The sequence below is a fragment of the Mastigoproctus giganteus genome, chromosome 13, assembly GCF_048544385.1.
Source record: "Mastigoproctus giganteus isolate SK-2022 chromosome 13, ASM4854438v1, whole genome shotgun sequence".
Classification (NCBI taxonomy): Eukaryota; Metazoa; Arthropoda; class Arachnida; order Uropygi; family Thelyphonidae; genus Mastigoproctus; species Mastigoproctus giganteus.
In genome coordinates, this window is record NC_143587.1 from 94,257,070 (window position 1) to 94,274,692 (window position 17,623).

At 39.3% G+C, this 17,623-nt stretch overlaps 1 protein-coding gene across 3 annotated transcripts in view; it reads right to left on the reverse strand.

Moving 5' to 3' along the window:
* LOC150076264 (man(5)GlcNAc(2)-PP-dolichol translocation protein RFT1) overlaps positions 1-17,623 on the reverse strand; it is a 156,520-nt gene that overhangs the window by 45,437 nt on the left and 93,460 nt on the right. For all 3 annotated transcript variants that reach the window (XM_090387118.1, XM_090387119.1, XM_090387117.1), the window contains one exon: positions 9,191-9,335. In XM_090387118.1, the coding sequence (XP_090243244.1) occupies positions 9,191-9,335 (145 nt within the window). The remainder of the gene's footprint in view (positions 1-9,190; positions 9,336-17,623) is intronic.

A 17,623-nucleotide genomic window follows, 5' to 3' on the forward strand; every position in this document is an offset into this window, starting at 1 on the left:
GGGGTATATACAGGGTGATTTAGGAGGAATAGTAAATATTTTCGGAGGTTATAGTATCGATTATTCTGAGTAAAAAAAGTTCATATAAACATGTGTCCAATTCTCAATGGATACAGAGATACAGCTGTTTGAAACTGGTGTGCACAGATTCCTGAATCAGATGTGACCAAGCAGTTATAACCTAATGCTGTTTGGTGTTAAAAGTGTTGTTAAGAATGCTGCACATCTTCACATACTAAATATAGTGTTTGTCTACGGTTTTTGTGGTGGAAGTGCTGCTGTTGCTTGTACAGAATACTACTGACAGCTTCCTAACCGCAGAATACCAGATTCAAGAGTGTTTACTAGTGTTTACACCAAACTGCGTAAGACTGGTACAGTTCTCAGCACTCATATTTCTTCTGAACGTGAAAAAAAAACAACATGTGGATGAAATAGAACACATTCTTCAGTCAGTAGAACTTAGTCCTACTATTAGCACATGAAGAATTTCTACGCGTATTGGTGTTCCACAGACAAGAATATGGCGAACGTTACATGAGCATGGCTTGTATCCATTTCACATACAGTGGGTGCAATGTCTTCAACCAGGAGATGATGCCCAGCGATTGAAATTGGTTGGTGGGTGAATGCTAATCGCCAATTAATTCCATTAATACTTATTCAGCAATGAAGCTACTTTCACCCATGATGGTATCAACAACACCCATAAATCTTATAGGTGGTCAGATGAAAATCAACATGCCAATGTAGAAACAAATTTTCAACATCGCTTTTCTGTAAATGTGGTATCAGTTGATTGGGCCCGTTGTGTTGCAAAATTGTCTTACAGGGCCCACTTACCTACAATTTCTGCAAAACAAACTTCCACTACTATTGGAGGATGTTCTCTTAGCTACAGATTGGTATTACATTCAGCATGACAGAGCTCCTGCACATTATACCAGTCTGGTGATACAAATATCTAAATAGAACTTTCCCTGAACGATGGATGGGCCACAGTGGTCCCATTCATTGGTCACCAAGGTCTCCAGACCTCACTTCGTTAGATTTTTGTTTGTGGGATGGATGAAAAGCGCAGTATACAAAGAAAAGTTGAATACAAGAGACGATTTGCTCGCTCACATTTTGGATACTGCTGCCCTCATAAAGGAATGCCAAGGTGACCTCAGAAGAACAATATGTCATATTACCACAAGAGTTGCAAAGTGCACCGAGGTTGGCAGTGGGATTATCGAACATTTATTGTGAACTGCAAAAAATTTGTCAATTATGATTCAAAAAGTCAATAAATACAAACAATAAGTCATTTATCGTTCTTTAATACCTCTCACGCCCGTTTCAAACAGCTGTATCTCCGTATCCATTGAGAATTGGACACATGTTTATATGAACTTTTTTTACTCAGAATAATTGAAACTATAACCTCCCAAAATATTTACTATTCCTCCTGAATCACCCTGTATATATGCTAAGAAAAGGAATAAATAGATTATTGAACATAATATGCTTTGGCACATGCCAAAACTTATGAAAGGATAATCACTTTCATAAGTGATCTAGGATATCTGAAGGGATATCAATAGAATATCCTCAAAATCTTATTCTGGACCTTTTATGTGTATATGCATTTGAAATTCCATCATGGTTTTGGTATGATGGAAACTAGATATCTTAGGAAAATATTGTTCATGCGGCTGCATGAACAATATTTTCTGTGATGTACTTCCCTATATTACCTATAGGTTCCTGTTGACTAAGTGATGTCAAACTCTGCCACATATTTGAAGGTATTCTTGGCCTGATCAAGCTTCTATCATGATAACTGTGATAAGTAGAGTACTAATCACAGGGTAGTGGTCCCTTTTCAAGTATATGAAGGGAGGAGAGAAAGGAGGATATAGAAAGATCAATGGCAGTAAACACTTCACTAGGTGTATGAAAAAATGTGCTTGTTCCTGCATTTAGCATTAGTAGAGGCATATGATGCAAGAAAACAAACTTATACAGCATCAGCCAAAAAAAAAAAAAAAAAAAATTCCCCATATGCTCTGTGACATGGATTGGCATATAATATGATGGAGAAGGCAACTGCATAATGAGATCATCAAAGTGTGTTCAGGGAATGCCAGTCTGAAAAACAGATAGAGCAGTCCATTAACAAAAATCCAAGTGCAAGTCTAATTACTACTGTTCTATGTTGATCATGGGCAGCAAAGGTTGGAATGAAGTCTAGCTGCCTACATGGATAGCAACTCCTGCCTAGCAGGACCACATCCAATTCTATCCTTATCATGATGGTAATGTTACTGATAAGAAAGGCTCTTCAGCTGCTTTTGGGTATGTCTCTTGCAAGAAAAAGCAAACTAGTTTATGCTCTTGCAGAAGGACCACATGTCTATAATATTTTACGGAAATCCATGGAAATTCCACTGTAGGAATTTATTTTGGATTTATGGGAAAGGCCACATGACTTCTCAAGGGCTGAGGTTTGATTGATTGTTGGTTTAAAAATTCTTGACACAAGAACTACTGTGGCTAAAATGCGCCTCAAAGGTTTTATACAACAGTTTTGTGTGTATTTGTATTTTGCTGCGAATAGTTTTCAAGGGTAATAGAGTGACTGTAGCTTGCTGCAGACATAATATTTGGTTTCATATTAGATTATAGAAATTTATTTCCTATCTTCCAGTATGGTTTTGAGAGTGAGGAAGTGATGTTTGGTTATTAACTCTGAGGCAATTTTGGCACTCAACTTTTAAAGTTGGACATATAATTAGTACACGTTCTACTGTTTGTTGTGTGTGACAGGTAGGGCATAGAGGGAGATCCTCTCCTTGCAAAAGACGAGTGGCTGAAATGCGTAGGTCCTATTCTTAACCTTTCAAGCATCACTTCATCATGTCTATTTTGCTGTATGCTGGATTTCCATGGTTGGAGTAAACTTTTAATTTGATGCAATTTGTTATTGGTTAGTACTTGCCATTGCCGTTGCCAGCAATGTATCCCATTGTGATGAATAACTTGTTTATAGTCTGAGAAAGGGATGTATTCTGAAGCAGAAATATTGCTGTTGTCTTCATTAGCAGCTCTGTCTGCTTGTTTGTTACCATATATTCCAACATTACTTGGGATACAACAGAATCTAATGGTATGACATTGTTCAAGGAGTTTTGATACTCGGTATTGAATTCGCTGTTGTAGTGGATGTTGGTTAGAATTTATATTTTGAATCACCATCATGGAGATAAGGGAGTCAGTGAAAATGATGCTGTTTTGTGAACTTGAATGTTTAATTTGGTTTAGTGCTAATATAATGGCTTGCAGTTCTGCAGCCTTTTGGGAGTTTTTGTGCCGATGCGATGTCTGAAAAGTAAACTGCCTCTCCCACATGAGAGGCAGTTTACTTTTCAAACACAGAGCCATCTGTATATAGAAAGCAACGATCTGAAAATTGTGCCTTACAAGCAGCATGCAGATGTTGACAGTTTTTATGAAAAAGTGTTTGTTTGCTCCAAAAGTGGAAGGAGAAGGAAGGCTGTTTGATTATCCACGATGGTATAGACTGCTTTGTCAGGGAAGTTATATTATCTAAGTTAAGATCTCTACTGAGGAGAAGGTTTTTTAATCCCATGCTTGCAGGCTTACTGATTCTTTGTTGTTGTTGATAATGTTGTTCCCATTCAGATGTAAAAAGATTTTTTTGTAGGGGTTGACCTAGTAAGGATTTTATCTTAGCTGCATAAGAAAGTAATTGATTTTGTGTTCTAATTTGCAAAGGAAGTTCTTGGGCCTCAGCATATAGGCTCTGCACAGGCAAGCACTAGGTCTTACTGAGTTGTAGGCTGGGGCAATACAGCCTAACTTAGACCAAATGAGTAGGCAAGATAAACACTAGTATTTTTCTATCTACTCCTCAGGATATAGCAGATAGGACGTTTAATATATTTATTTTCTTAAGACAGTGGACTCTTATGTGACTGATATGTTCTAGAAGAGTCAATTTTTTGTCAAAAACAAGTCCTGAGAAACGGACACTATTTTTAACTGTGATGATCTGTTCTTCAGGATAGCATTAGTAGAGGCATATGATGCAAGAAAGCAAGCTTATTCAGCATCAGCCAAAAAAAAAAAAAAAAAAACACAACCACTACTCCCATTTCACCCTTCCGTTCGTTCGAAATACCTGTCCAGCTGAGCCTTAAATTTGTTTAGGCAACAATTGTTTAGTTCAACAACAAGTGATGGAAGTCTATTCCACAAACCAACTGCCCGCTGGCTAAAGGCAAATTTCCGCACATCTATCCGACATCCGTCCTTCCTCAATTTGAATTTATGCCCTCTCAGGTGATTATTCTGAGCAAGAGTAAGAATCCCATCAGCATCGAGCATGCTCAAGCCATTCAAAGCCTTATACACCTCTATCAGATCACCTCGCCGATGCCTAGTCTCCAGACTCTGTAATTTGCAAAACTTAAGCCTTTCTTCGTAAGAGCAACCCTTTGTTCCATTCACTAATCTGGTTGCCCTTTTCTGTACTCGTTCCAGCAGCTCTACATCCTTCTTGAAATGAGGCCTCCAGACCTGTATACAGTACTCAAGGTGTGGCCTGACCAATGCCTTATACAAGGGAATAATCACATCCCTATCCCTGCTAGAAAAATTCCTGTATATCATTGACAAGACACCATGAGCTACTCTTGCAGCTCGTCTGCACTGCTCAGAGAACTTCATATCTGCCTGCACAATTACCCACAGGTCCTTTTCATTCTCTACCACTGTCAGCGTAGTACCACAGAGTTGATACGTTGATCTGGGGTTACTGTTCCCCATATGTAGTACTTTTCATTTGTCAATGTTAAACTTCATTTGCCACCTCTCAGCCCATCTGCTCAACCTTTCCAGATCCTGTTGCAGCAGAATAGCATCAGTAATGTCCTTAACAACCCTGCAAACCTTTGTATCGTCTGCAAACTTGGACATTAAGCTTGATATACCATCATCAATATCATTTATAAATACAGAAAACAAGAACGGACTCAACACTGAACCCTGAGGGACTCCACTAATAACATTAGTCCACGTTGAGCAGTGTCCATTGATTACCACTCTCTGTCTTCTGCCACTCAACCATCCCCTTATCCATAACAGCAATTTGCCTCCAATGCCACACTGCTCCAATTTGTGAAGCAATCTTCCATGCGCAACAGTATCAAAAGCCTTTCTAAGATCCAAATATATAATATCAAAGTTATTCCCTGCATCCAGTTCTTTTGTGACTACATCATAGTATCCAATCAAATTGGTCAGACAAGACCTGCCCTTAACAAAACCATCTGTGTCTGAGCTATAACTGAATTCTTGTCTAAATGATCCTGCAGTGCTTCTTTAACCAGTGCCTCCATTAATTTTCCTGGAACTGAAGTCAAACTAACAGGTCTATAATTACTTGTGTCAGCCTTTGATCCTAATTTGTGAATTGGGATTACATTTGCACATCTCCAGTCTATGGGTACCTCCCCGGAGTCCAAAGAAGCTCTCATAATTATGGCTAGGGGTTTGCTTACTTCCTTTGCTGCCTCCTTTAATATAACTGGATAGATCCCATCCACCCCGGGTGCCTTTTTTATGTTTATCCTCAACAATTTCTCCTCCACTTTACTCTCAGTTATTACAAAATCATCTAGCTCACTGCCAATGTTTACTTCACCTACGACATTCCCCTTCCTGAATAACTCCTCATGTGTGAATGTAGATGCAAAATACTGGTTTAGATTGTTAGCCACCTGAGCAGGATCCTCAACTGTTGAACCATCAACATCCAGTGGACCAATCTGATTCATCCCTTTCCTTCTTGAGTTTAAATAGGTAAAGAACTCTTTTCTGTTTTTCTTTGCATCCTTTGCCAAGGATTTCTCATAATCTGCCTTTGCGTGCCTTTTATCTATCATAGGCTTCCATGTCACCCATTAATTTGTATGTATCCCATGCATTCTTCTCTTCCATATGTCTCATTAGTTCATCTGACAACCATTTAGGCCTGAACCTTGAACAATATTTCTTGGTTGGTATGTAAAGCCTGGTAGCTTCCAAGATTAGTTCCTTGAATGCTTCCCATTTTGAATTTGCTGTTGGTAACATCATCAGTTGGTCCCACTGTATAGAATTTAAATACTGTCTCAGACCATCATAGTCGCCTTTACGAAAGCGATACCCCTTCCCTTTACCCCTAATGGTAGTTACCTCCTTGAGTAAATCCCACTTCAGCACACTGTGATCACTGCCACCTAGTGGTTCCTTTATCTGCAGATTCTTAATGCATGAAGGATCACTACTGATAATCAGATCAAGAGTATTACTCCCTCTATTTGCCTCCCGAACATGCTGGTGTAGAAAACAATCATCCAATAAATCCACAAAAGCCTTGCTAGTGTGTGAGTGACCAACCCACAAATTCCAGTCAATATCTGGGAAATTAAAATCCCCCATTATAAGACTCTCTGATTTACTGGCCCATTCTATTTCCCTGTACAGTATCTTATTTTACTCATCAGAGTCATCAGGCCTATAGCACACTCCTATTCTCAATTTTGATTTACCTATGCTTATGTCACACCAAACTGACTCGACATTGCCCTGTCCATCGATGTCGACTGGCTTCACTTCCTTGGATTTTGTGTTTCTTAACTAATAGCATAACCCCTCCTCCCTTCCTATCCTGTCTATCCTTTCTGTAGACGTTGTACTCCCTAAATTCCAGTTCTGCATTCCTTATATCTGTGTGACACCACATCTCTGATATCCCAACAATATCTGCCTTTGATGTTTTGAGCAATACCTCAAATTCATCAAATTTATTTACTAAACTCCTAGCATTGGTGTACACGCAAGTATACATGCATCTGTTTCTATTAAGTACAGTCCAGGCTGAAAAAAATTCTACCCCTTGAGCCTTGCACAATCTTTCCGGGGCCGAATTGATCGACAAGGCTCTCATCATATACTCCCTCCTATCGTGTCTGGGCAGAATTGCAGACACTTTCAAATTCAACCCTACTTCATGGCTTTTTTTCAACATATAGATAGAGATTCCTTTTTCAACAGAAATGTATACATATGGTCTTTTGTACAGAAATTCTATATATATTATTTATATATTGTCAATTTCCAGTTTTCACCTTATATATTGTCCTTTCCAATTTAGCAACAGGGAGGGGTTTATTTGAAAACTGCTTCTCATCTTTCTGATCTTCCACAAAGAATTGTAGGACTGCATCATTTGCTACTTCCTGAACTTCAATATCCAAGTTTCCTTGTGCTATTGATGCTAATTGGTTTTTATGGTTTGCCTTGACCACTTCATTTTGGCAGAGGATGGAGCATTAGGAGTGGAAGCTGACTGAATTTTCTGTGTGGGTTTCTGAGAATTCAATAGTGTGCAATGGGGTGAATGACTCTAAGTGGATAGTCATTTCTGTGTGTGTCTAAATGGATGTTGTTGTTATTTGGTTTCTACGAGCATTAGCAACTAAGGCCACATTGCTCCGGGGATATGTGCTGGTCATTCCCTGACCTTTCCGCATCCTCCGTATTTGGTAGTCACGGGCTCGAACCCCGGTCTAATCAAGAAGTGTGTGCTATGCACTGCTGCTCCTGCCCAAGGAGGCGCAGTCTAAATGGAACATGACATAACCTTTTCAGCATATGCAAACTTATTGCTATTTAGATTCCTGAAGCCTTTGTATTTCTTATTTTTATTTCTACTGCTGGTATGCAAAGACAGTACCCTATGCAAGATGCTCTCCTCTGCAGTTGATACATGTGGGTTTTTAGAGATAAGTATACCTTAACTTCATGGTACTTTGCACAATGTGCAAGAGCACCACAGTAAGCCACATGTGAGTGCCCACATTTTTGGCATTTAATGAACTTTAGAGGATTTTGTATCTACTGGGCAGTGAAGATATCCAGCCATGATTGAATTAGGAGGATGGTGAATTGAAAGTAAAGATGAGGTTTCTAACATCCATACAAGGAGTGACAGTATCAGCTGTCACCCCTTGATTTTAATTCAGAACAGATTTCCTCATCACACAATTCAAGTAGATCCCATTTTGAGATCACACCACAAAATGAGTTTAAAAACAGAAGTGACTCAGCATAACTGTTCTGAGAGTTTGTCGAATTTAGTCTCTGAGGATTCCATCAGAACTATGCCAAATGGAAATCCTGGTGGTTTGACCAATTTAAGGGAGCCTGTCAACCTTTCCAAAGCTTTCTAGATGAAGAAGGGCAACATTTTCTCTACGAATCTTTCCACTAATAGTATCAGTATTGAGATATTGAACCTGATATATCTTTATTTCTCTGTCTCTTTACTGAGGTGACAGTATATGGGTCAATATCTAAATTTTCTGGGAGGGTGGGATTGGGGGTCCAAGAAGAAAGATTTACATTATCAGGATTCGTGAGATTTTTTTCAATCAGAATCGTTGACCCCTTACAGGCAAACTCACTAGTTGATTGCTTTTGGGCAAGCCATCTCAGTATTTTCAATTCTGCTGAAGCAGCAGGGACCAATGTGATGCATTGGAACTGGGAACCTCAACCACCAGGATTTCCATTTCTAAATTTCTATGGGTCACACAGTGCAAGGCAAACACTTCCAATTCCTTCCTATGAATATATATGTGTGTGTGTGTGTGTATATATATATATATATATATATATATATATAAATGTAGAGGGTATTGTTAGCATGCAACATAAGCTGTGGGTGTACGACTGTAGTGATGTTAATCTGGTGGACCAGCAGCATCACTGGGAGGTCCCTCTCATTGTGTACAAAGTGCCCAGGTTGAGAGGAGCAATTTAGGTTTGTCTCATGGATAATGCTATTGTCTGTAATGTGAGCATAAGTTTCAGTTCTGAAGGATAAAAGTCAGTCTGTCACTGACCTCAAGACAAATTTAATGCAGAAATGCATACAATTTTCAAAATATACAGCTTCTTCGCTCATATAATTCTTCAACCATCACATATGAATTGTGTTAATTACTTAGTGTATGACTCATTCTCCTTTAAAATTGGAATATATGTACATCACTTCTGATATTCTTTGAGTTAAAGCTTTGACAATAAATGTCAAATTCTCAGCTACAACAAATTATGCATTTTCATTGAGACTTACCAATGCCTGTACTAAGAGATGATCCACCATACAGGAGCAGCAATAGCTTGGAATAACAGTAACCAAATGTGAGAATTATTAACGAAAGTAATACCATCAACTTCAGGATATGCTCCAATACTAAGGCACAAAAGCTTGCATTTTGCTATAAAATTAAGAAATTTAGTTAATATAAAGTGAAAAATGGAAAATAATAAGAGAGAGAGAGAGAGAGAGAGAGAGAGCGAGCGAGAAGATCCCTACAGATCTTTTTTAATAAGTACTAAGGGGCTCTGCCCCCGCTCGCCAAATCTTTTCTACGTAAAAGACACACCTGACAAAATACATTGATTGATATCTAATCAGGAAATGACCTATGTAATTATTTACTTGTACTGTACATTTGTAGTGCATCTCAAGGTCGAATAAATATCATTATGTAATTATTTACCTATGTTTCGTGGGCTTTTATGCACATGCTCAAAGACAAATAACCCCTATTTAAGTTTCATGCTCACCGACCCCCCCCCCCCCCCCCATTCAGTAATTTTTGTTCCTGTGATCACAACGTATGGTCGAAAAGCATTGTCAGTTTCAGGAAGGAAAAACGTTTTTGCAAATTTTTCGTTAAATTTCTTTTAATTAATTTAATTTTTAATTGCGTTAGATTGATCTTTAATTGTGTTCATTTGATTTTTAATTGTGTTCAATTGATTCTTAATTTTTTATTTTTTTACTGTAATGTGAGATTTTCGATTTTTTCGTTTTAATTGCTGGAGAGTATCATAACAGAAGTGTTCTACGTATTATATTGAGGTAAACTTCTCTTATTATTTTACAAAAGGTGTAGTAAGGTATACCAATCTGCTCCCCATGACATGGATGAGACTGATCGAAGTATATTCAAATGGTTTAGACAAATAGTTCTTAAATGAGTGATGTGAACTTGGAAGTTTTGTTTATTTCTAGTTCAGAATCACAATGTTGTGTAATGAGGTTGTCAAGTTCTGAATGGGTAACAGGTAGAGACATAGTCGAATATAAACGGTAACTAGGGTAACTGATGTACCAACTGCAACCAACTGTAGCCACAGCTTCTAGATTGGTTCTTAACTGGATCGGCTTGGATGGCAAGTTGGAATTAACTAGAATGGCTACTCCTCCATGTGCAGGAGACTCTGGGTTTCTATCTCATCTGTACATCATATAATTGGTGAATTTTGGTGAAATTTGGGGTGACAAGAATGTTTCCTGTAGGAATACAGTTATGGGATTGAATTGAGCTATTAAACCCTTAAGTCATCAGAATGACTGCTTAGTCCTCTGCAATTTTACTGTATGTTATGCATTATTTAGGTTTACCTGAGGATGATTCATCCGGCTGCTTTTTGTATGTGGGGCATTTTTTCCAGTCTTTTTTTTGGGAATGTGGGAGGGAGGACCAATATCCATAGTGTCATTGGCATGCAATTCTAGGACAGGTTCCTCACAATCCGGGTGCACATCCACTTTCATACTGTTGGTCTGTGGTTTGGCTTTCTTACAATCTTTAGTAGTTTCCATTCTCTCAGTGTCCTGCGAGACTTAGAGTATCAGCTGGGATACTAATTGGAGTATTTGTGGCTTTATTGGCTTTAGTTTTAGGAGTGGCTTTACTGGTTTTAGTTTTAGGATTATCTTTTCTGGAGGCTGATAAGGTTTCTTTAACCCAATTTGCCAAGGAGGTGTTCAGTGGCATTGACACATCTGTTCGAGCTGCAGTTGAAAGATAGCTTCGGGTGTGAGACGCATAGGATAGATTGGGCATGGTCAACAAAATTTGTCTGTGTGGTTCAGGATATGTTACTTTATGTTCTATTTTGTATCTTTAAATTTTCTTTCCAGTTTTTCACATATCACATGATTTAGAAAACGCAGGATGACTTCCTTTGCAGTTGGGACACACGTGGGTTGAGGTAGTAGTAGTAGTAGTAGTAGTAGTAGTGGCACTTGATGCAAGAAAGCAAGTGTAGGAGCTTATGCAGCATCAGCCAAAAAAAAAAAAAAAAAAAATCACACCATACCCTCCAATTGCCTGTCCAGTTCCTCCTTAAATTTATTTAACCTATCAACTTCCACAACGACAGATGGAAGTTTGTTCCAGCAATTAACCACCCACTGGCTAAAGGCAAATTTCCGCACATCTATCCTTTCTTAATTTGAACTTATGTCCCCGTAGGTTCGTATTCTGAACAAGTGGGAGGATCCCATCAGAATTCAGCGTGCTCAACCCATTCAAGGCCTTATAGACCTCAATCAGATCACCGCGCAGGTGCCTAGTCTCCAGCCACTGCAATTTGCAGAACTTAAGCCTCTCTTGGTAAGAGGATCCCTTCATTCCCCTCACCAATCGTGTTGCTCTTCTCTGTACACGCTCAAGCAAATCTACATCCTTCCTAAAATGAGGCCTCCAGACCTGTACGCAGTACTCAAGGCGTGGCCTGACCATTGCCTTATACAGAGGGACAATCACCTCCTTTTCCCTGCTAGCAAAATTCCTATATATCATTGACAAAACCCCATGACCTGCCCTAGCAGCCTGTCTACATTGCTCAGAAAACTTCATATCTGACTGCACAATTACTCCCAGGTCTTTTTCATTTTCTACCACCTTAAGTGTAGTACCACACAGTTGGTACGTTTCTCTGGGGTTACTTCTACCCATATGCAGTACTTTGCATTTGTCAAGGTTAAACTTCAGTTGCCACTTCTTAGCCCATCTGCCCAAATTATCTAGATCCTGTTGCAGTAGCACACTGCCATTACTGTCATTAACAACCCTGCTAACCTTCGTGTCATCTGCAAACTTCGACATTAAGCCTGATATACCTTCATCATCATTGATAAATATACAAAACAACAGTGGACCCAACACCGAACCCTGTGGGACTCCACTAATAACATTAGTCCACGAAGAGCAGCACCCATTGATTACCACCCTCTGTCTTCTCCCACTTAACCATCCTTTTATCCATTGTAGCAACTTACCCTTAATACCATTCTGCTCCAATTTGTACAGTAGTCTTCCATGCGCAACAGTGTCAAAAGCTTTCCTGAAATCCAAGTATATGATATCAAAATTATTTTTTGCATCCAGTTCCTTTGTGACCACATCATAATAACCAATCAAATTTGTCAGACAAGACTTTCCCTTAACAAACCCATGCTGTGTCTGAATTATTGCTGCAGTCTTGTCTAGATGATCCTGCAATGCATCTTTAACCAGTGACTCCATTATTTTCCCCGGAACAGAAGTTAAACTAACTGGTCTGTAATTATTCGTGTCACCCTTCGAACCTCCTTTGTGAATTGGGGATACATTTGCACATCTCCAGTCCGTGGGAACCTCCCCTGAATCCAAGGATGCTGTCATAATTATGGCTAAGGGTTTGCTTAGTTGCTTTGCCGCCTCCTTTAATATAACTGGATAGATCCCATCCGCCCCAGGTGCCTTTCTTATGTTTAACTTCAACAATTTCTCCTCCACTTTGCTCTCAGTTATTACAAAATCATTAAGCACACTGCTACAATTTGATAACCTTCTTCCATTTTCAAACTGTAATGATTCCTCACGTGTGAATGTAGATGCAAAATACTCATTCAGTTAGTTTGCTATCTGAGCAGGATCATCAACAGTCGAACCATCGATGTCAAGTGGACCAATCATATTCAGCCCCTTCCTTTTAGAGTTTATATAAGTAAAGAAATCCTTGCTGTTTTTCTTAGCATCTTTTGCCAAAGATTTCTCGTAATCCGCCTTCGCCTGCCGAACCTCCTTTGTGACCTGATTACAGACTAGCTTATATCTGCTACAGGCTTCTGCGTCGCCTGATAATTTATATGCATCCCATGCATTTTTCTTCTCTGTCACGAGTCTCATTAGTTCATTTGATAACCATTTAGGCCTAAACCTTGAACAATATTTCTTCATCGGTATGAAAAGTCTAGTAGCTTCCACGATTAATTCCTTGAATGCTTCCCACTTAGAATTTACTGTTTGTAACATCGTCAGTCGATCCCACTGTACAGAATTTAAAAACTGTCTGAGACCACTGTACTCCCCTTTACGGAAGCAAAAACCCTTTCCTTTACCCCTGATGGTAGTTACCTCTTTGAGTAAATCCCACTTCAGCACACTGTGATCACTGCCACCTAGTGGTTCCTTTATCTGCAAATTCTTAATACACGAATGATCACTGCTGATAACCAGATCAAGAGTATTACTTTCTCTGGTTGCCTCTCGAACATGCTGCTGCAGAAAACAATCATCCAATAAATCCACAAAAGTCTGACTAGTGTGTGAGTGACCAACCCACAAGTTCCAGTCAATATCTGGGAAGTTAAAATCCCCCATTATAAGACATTCTGATTTACTGGCCCACTCTATTTCTCTGTACAATTGTTCATTGTACTCATTCGAGTCATTAGGCCTATAACACACTCCTACTTTTATTTTTGCTTTTGCAGTGCTTATGTCACACCAAACTGACTCAACAGTGCACTGTCCATCTATATCAACTGGATGCACTTCTTTTGATTTTATGTTTTTCTTAATTAACAGCATAACACCTCCTCCCTTTCTGTCCTGTCTATCCTTTCTGTACACATTGCACTCCCCAAATTCCAGTTCTGCATTCCTTATATCTTTGTGACACCACGTCTCTGCTATCCCAACAATATCCGCCTTTGATGTCTTGACCAACACTTCAAATTCATCAAATTTATTTACTATACTTCTAGCATTGGTATACATGCAAGCATACATGCTCCTATGCCTATTCCTTGTTACCCTAACACATCCCATATACCCAACTATTCCAGGATGACTGCCATCCGTCCCTGAAACCCCCAACACCCCTCGCTCCAGGTCGCTTCTTATTCTAATAGAAGTTGTGCAAGAATCACCTTCACCTCTGCCTGCGGTTACTGTTAAACTATTAGTCTTTGTATCCCCCCAAGCTAGCAGTTTTCCGACCCACCTAACACTGCCTCGATAGCATCAGCAAATATTCTTGCACCCTTTCTATTTAAGTGTATCCCATCCCTGTAGAAGCAGTCTCTCCTGTTAACAAGTACAGTCCAGGCTGAAAAAAATTCTACCCCTTGAGCCTTGCACAATCTTTCCAGGGCCGAATTGATCGACAAGGTTCTCATCATATACTCCCTCCTATCGAGTCTGGGCAGAATTGCAGACACTTTCAAATTCAACCCTAATTCTCGGCTTTTTTTCAACAGTGACCTGTACTTGTTAAGTAATTCTGCCGGTCTCCTACTCTTAATATCATTAGTGCCAACGTGTACAACTATATCACCTTTTGTGCCCTTGAAAGATGATATCCGCTCTACAACGTCATCAACCTTTGCCCCTGGCAGACATACCCTGGTCCTGTTCCACCTATCCTTTTTACATAGCATGTTCCCCGTTTCCCTGACAATAGAGTCACCAACAACTAATAGTTCCTGTGGGACCAGCGCATTCTGCCTTGGGGGTTGCCGCTGTGTTGCGTGATGACCAAGTGCAAGCTCTGGCGTTGATGTGGGCAGCTGAGAGCTTGATGGGCCCCTCAATTTATTTCCTTCGAGGGCATCCACCCTGTCCTTCAAACTCTCATATAGGCCCATAACAACGCTGAGTTGTCGCCTGATTTCCTTACACTCCTTACATCGCGCACACACAAAGACATCCCCCATGGCAATATCATGTTCCGTTCCAGAGAGTTCGGCAAACATTTCACAAGTTGCACATTTTTTTAGGCTGTGACGCGTTGGAGAATCGCCCCCCTCAGTTCTCCCCCAAGTCACAACACTCCTGCCACTTTGTGCCCGTTGCTTTGCTGCTCTAGTTCGGGGCATGGTAGTTTAAATTAATAAAATCAATCAATTAAATGTCAGTAGTATTTGAATAGAAACTATGAAATAGAAACAGTGAAGCGTATTACTATATAATTATGCGTTAGAGCTACCTCAATTAAAAAATTTGAATTCCCTACAAAAACTTTGAATTCCCTATATACAAAAACAATGGCTACAAAAATAACGGTTTTACCTATCGTAAGTAAAATCCACAAAAACTCTTTATCTAAATTAAAATAAAAAATAACCAGCGTAACTATAACTATATGACTACGTATTAAGTACAATATAAAACAACAATCATGTAAATAAAAGGCAAACACTTATCGTTTTTGCGGAGCCTGTAACTGTCAGCTGTAACTTTTAAATAGAGTCAGCGCCCTCCTAGGTTGAGCAGCCTGCTTGTGTGTGGTCCTTAGAGCCATATATAGGACAGATGGCATCACCTCTACGTGCCTGCTGAGAATGGCCATATTTCTGGCATTTAAAACAGTGAAGAGGATTCGGAATGTAAGGCTAAATTCAGAAGCTTAAATAGTCAGCTTTTACAGTGGATGGCAAATCAGGAGTGGCGAAGGTTAAAATGATGGATCGAGTTGGTATGAGATTTCTATCTTTTTTAAATCATTAACCCTGGGGGGCTCACATCTGGTGAGTATGGGCTTGGCAAACCCAGGGTCCTGAGCTAGATATCATCATTCTTCTCCTTCTTGGTGATGGCTTTCTACTTCTCTCTCTCTCTCTTTCTCTCTCTCTCTCTCTCACTCACACACACACACACACACACACACACACACACACACACACACACACACACACACACACACACACACACACACACACACACAGGGTTACTCGGGAATTTTTTTTTTTTTTTTTTGGCTGGTGCAGCATAAGCCTCAGGCTTCCTTGTACCATCTGGCTAATAATAATAATGTGCTTCACACTGATTATGATTACTAAGTTCTTGGACTAATTCCTCTCCAGACACTGACAGTAGGTCCTACTCTGTGATGATGCCTTTCGATGAATTTAAAGTATTGTGGGGAGTAACAGATATTGGCAACCCACCAAATGTTTGTCTTTAATAACAACTCAATGTTTGGTGGTGGCTGTTTCAACCAGGTCTCCTGATTGCAGTCTCTTCACCATTTTTGGTGATCCCGCAATAGATTCCAAATATTTTTAGATTATAAAGTGATAACTTGCTCACAGGCTGAGTAGACAGGGGTGTATCACCAGAAAGTTAGGGAGGATAGAACATTCTGCTTCTCTTCAAAGCCTTTTAGGTTGGTTTGAGTCATTTTCATTGGACATTTCTGACTTTGAGCTTGATGGCTCTAAAGTAGGAAAATTATTTAAGTCCACCTTTGCTCCTTTTAGCCCTGGGAGGGCAACTTTTCTCTCCCAGGTTACTGGCCCCGCCATGTGGAGGCAGGAGCAGTGCCACAAGTGACCAAGAGGTTGAAAAAGTTAATTCGGTTAGTATGGATTATATAGATATATAAACAAGGAAAGAAAGGCAAATTTCCTTTCTGGATTTTTACTTGAAACCTTTTAAGTATAGAATCACTTGAGAAAACAGGAAGAAGAGACACTGGAAAATAAATATAACTTATTCGCTGTGAAAGAGCACTCTATATATCGCACAAAAGATTGCTTGGCACATGGAGCATTAAAATCAGGAACTCAAATAATAGATTTTAGCCAAAGGCCTTTTGCTTCGGGTTCTATAATGCATGAGGAATATTGTTGCATCCGAAAGAGAAGGACTGAAATATTTACAAACTATAAAAAAAAAAAAAAAAAAGTGCAGCCATTATCAACCCACTGCAGGATGGAAGCCTCCTCAACAATTCATGCTGAGGGAAATGGACCATAATCTGCCACGCTGGTCCAGTGCGGGTTGGCAGATCGACCGTATTCAGCAGTCAGGGGCTTGAACTCCAGTCTACTCAAAGAGCGTGTGCTACTGCACTCCCGCTCCTGCCTACTCGACTACAGAGGCCTACATATATTTAAAATATTTACAAAATACTAAACTATTTACAAATATACAATATTCATTAATATACAAAAAACATTACAATGGAACATCAAATATTAGACAGTGAAGCACATGCACAAGGTTGGTGATCATTATGGAGGCAGTTGTCAATAATTAATTGCATTTGTAGTGACGTAATTGCCTCACCCTCTCCTCCCATTGGCTCGAATAAATATCACTAGGAGGAAAACTTTTTTAATGTATAGATTTACAAAAATCCAGCACACACAAAGTTGAATTCAATTATAATGAACATGAATAAAATAAAACCAATAGTACAGTGAGCAAATAAGGAAGCACATGAGAAACAATGCATTTTTATAGTAAAATTTCATGTTTGAAACAAGTATGATATTTGCAATCTTCATACAATTCACAAGCAAAAATGAAAGCACTACATTATTTGTGGAAGCATAATTAACCAAATCCCAGTTCATTACCATGATATAGAGTTTGGCTTTCATTACTGATATTTATTTTGTGTTATTTATTATTATTTTTTTATAAAAGTCAGG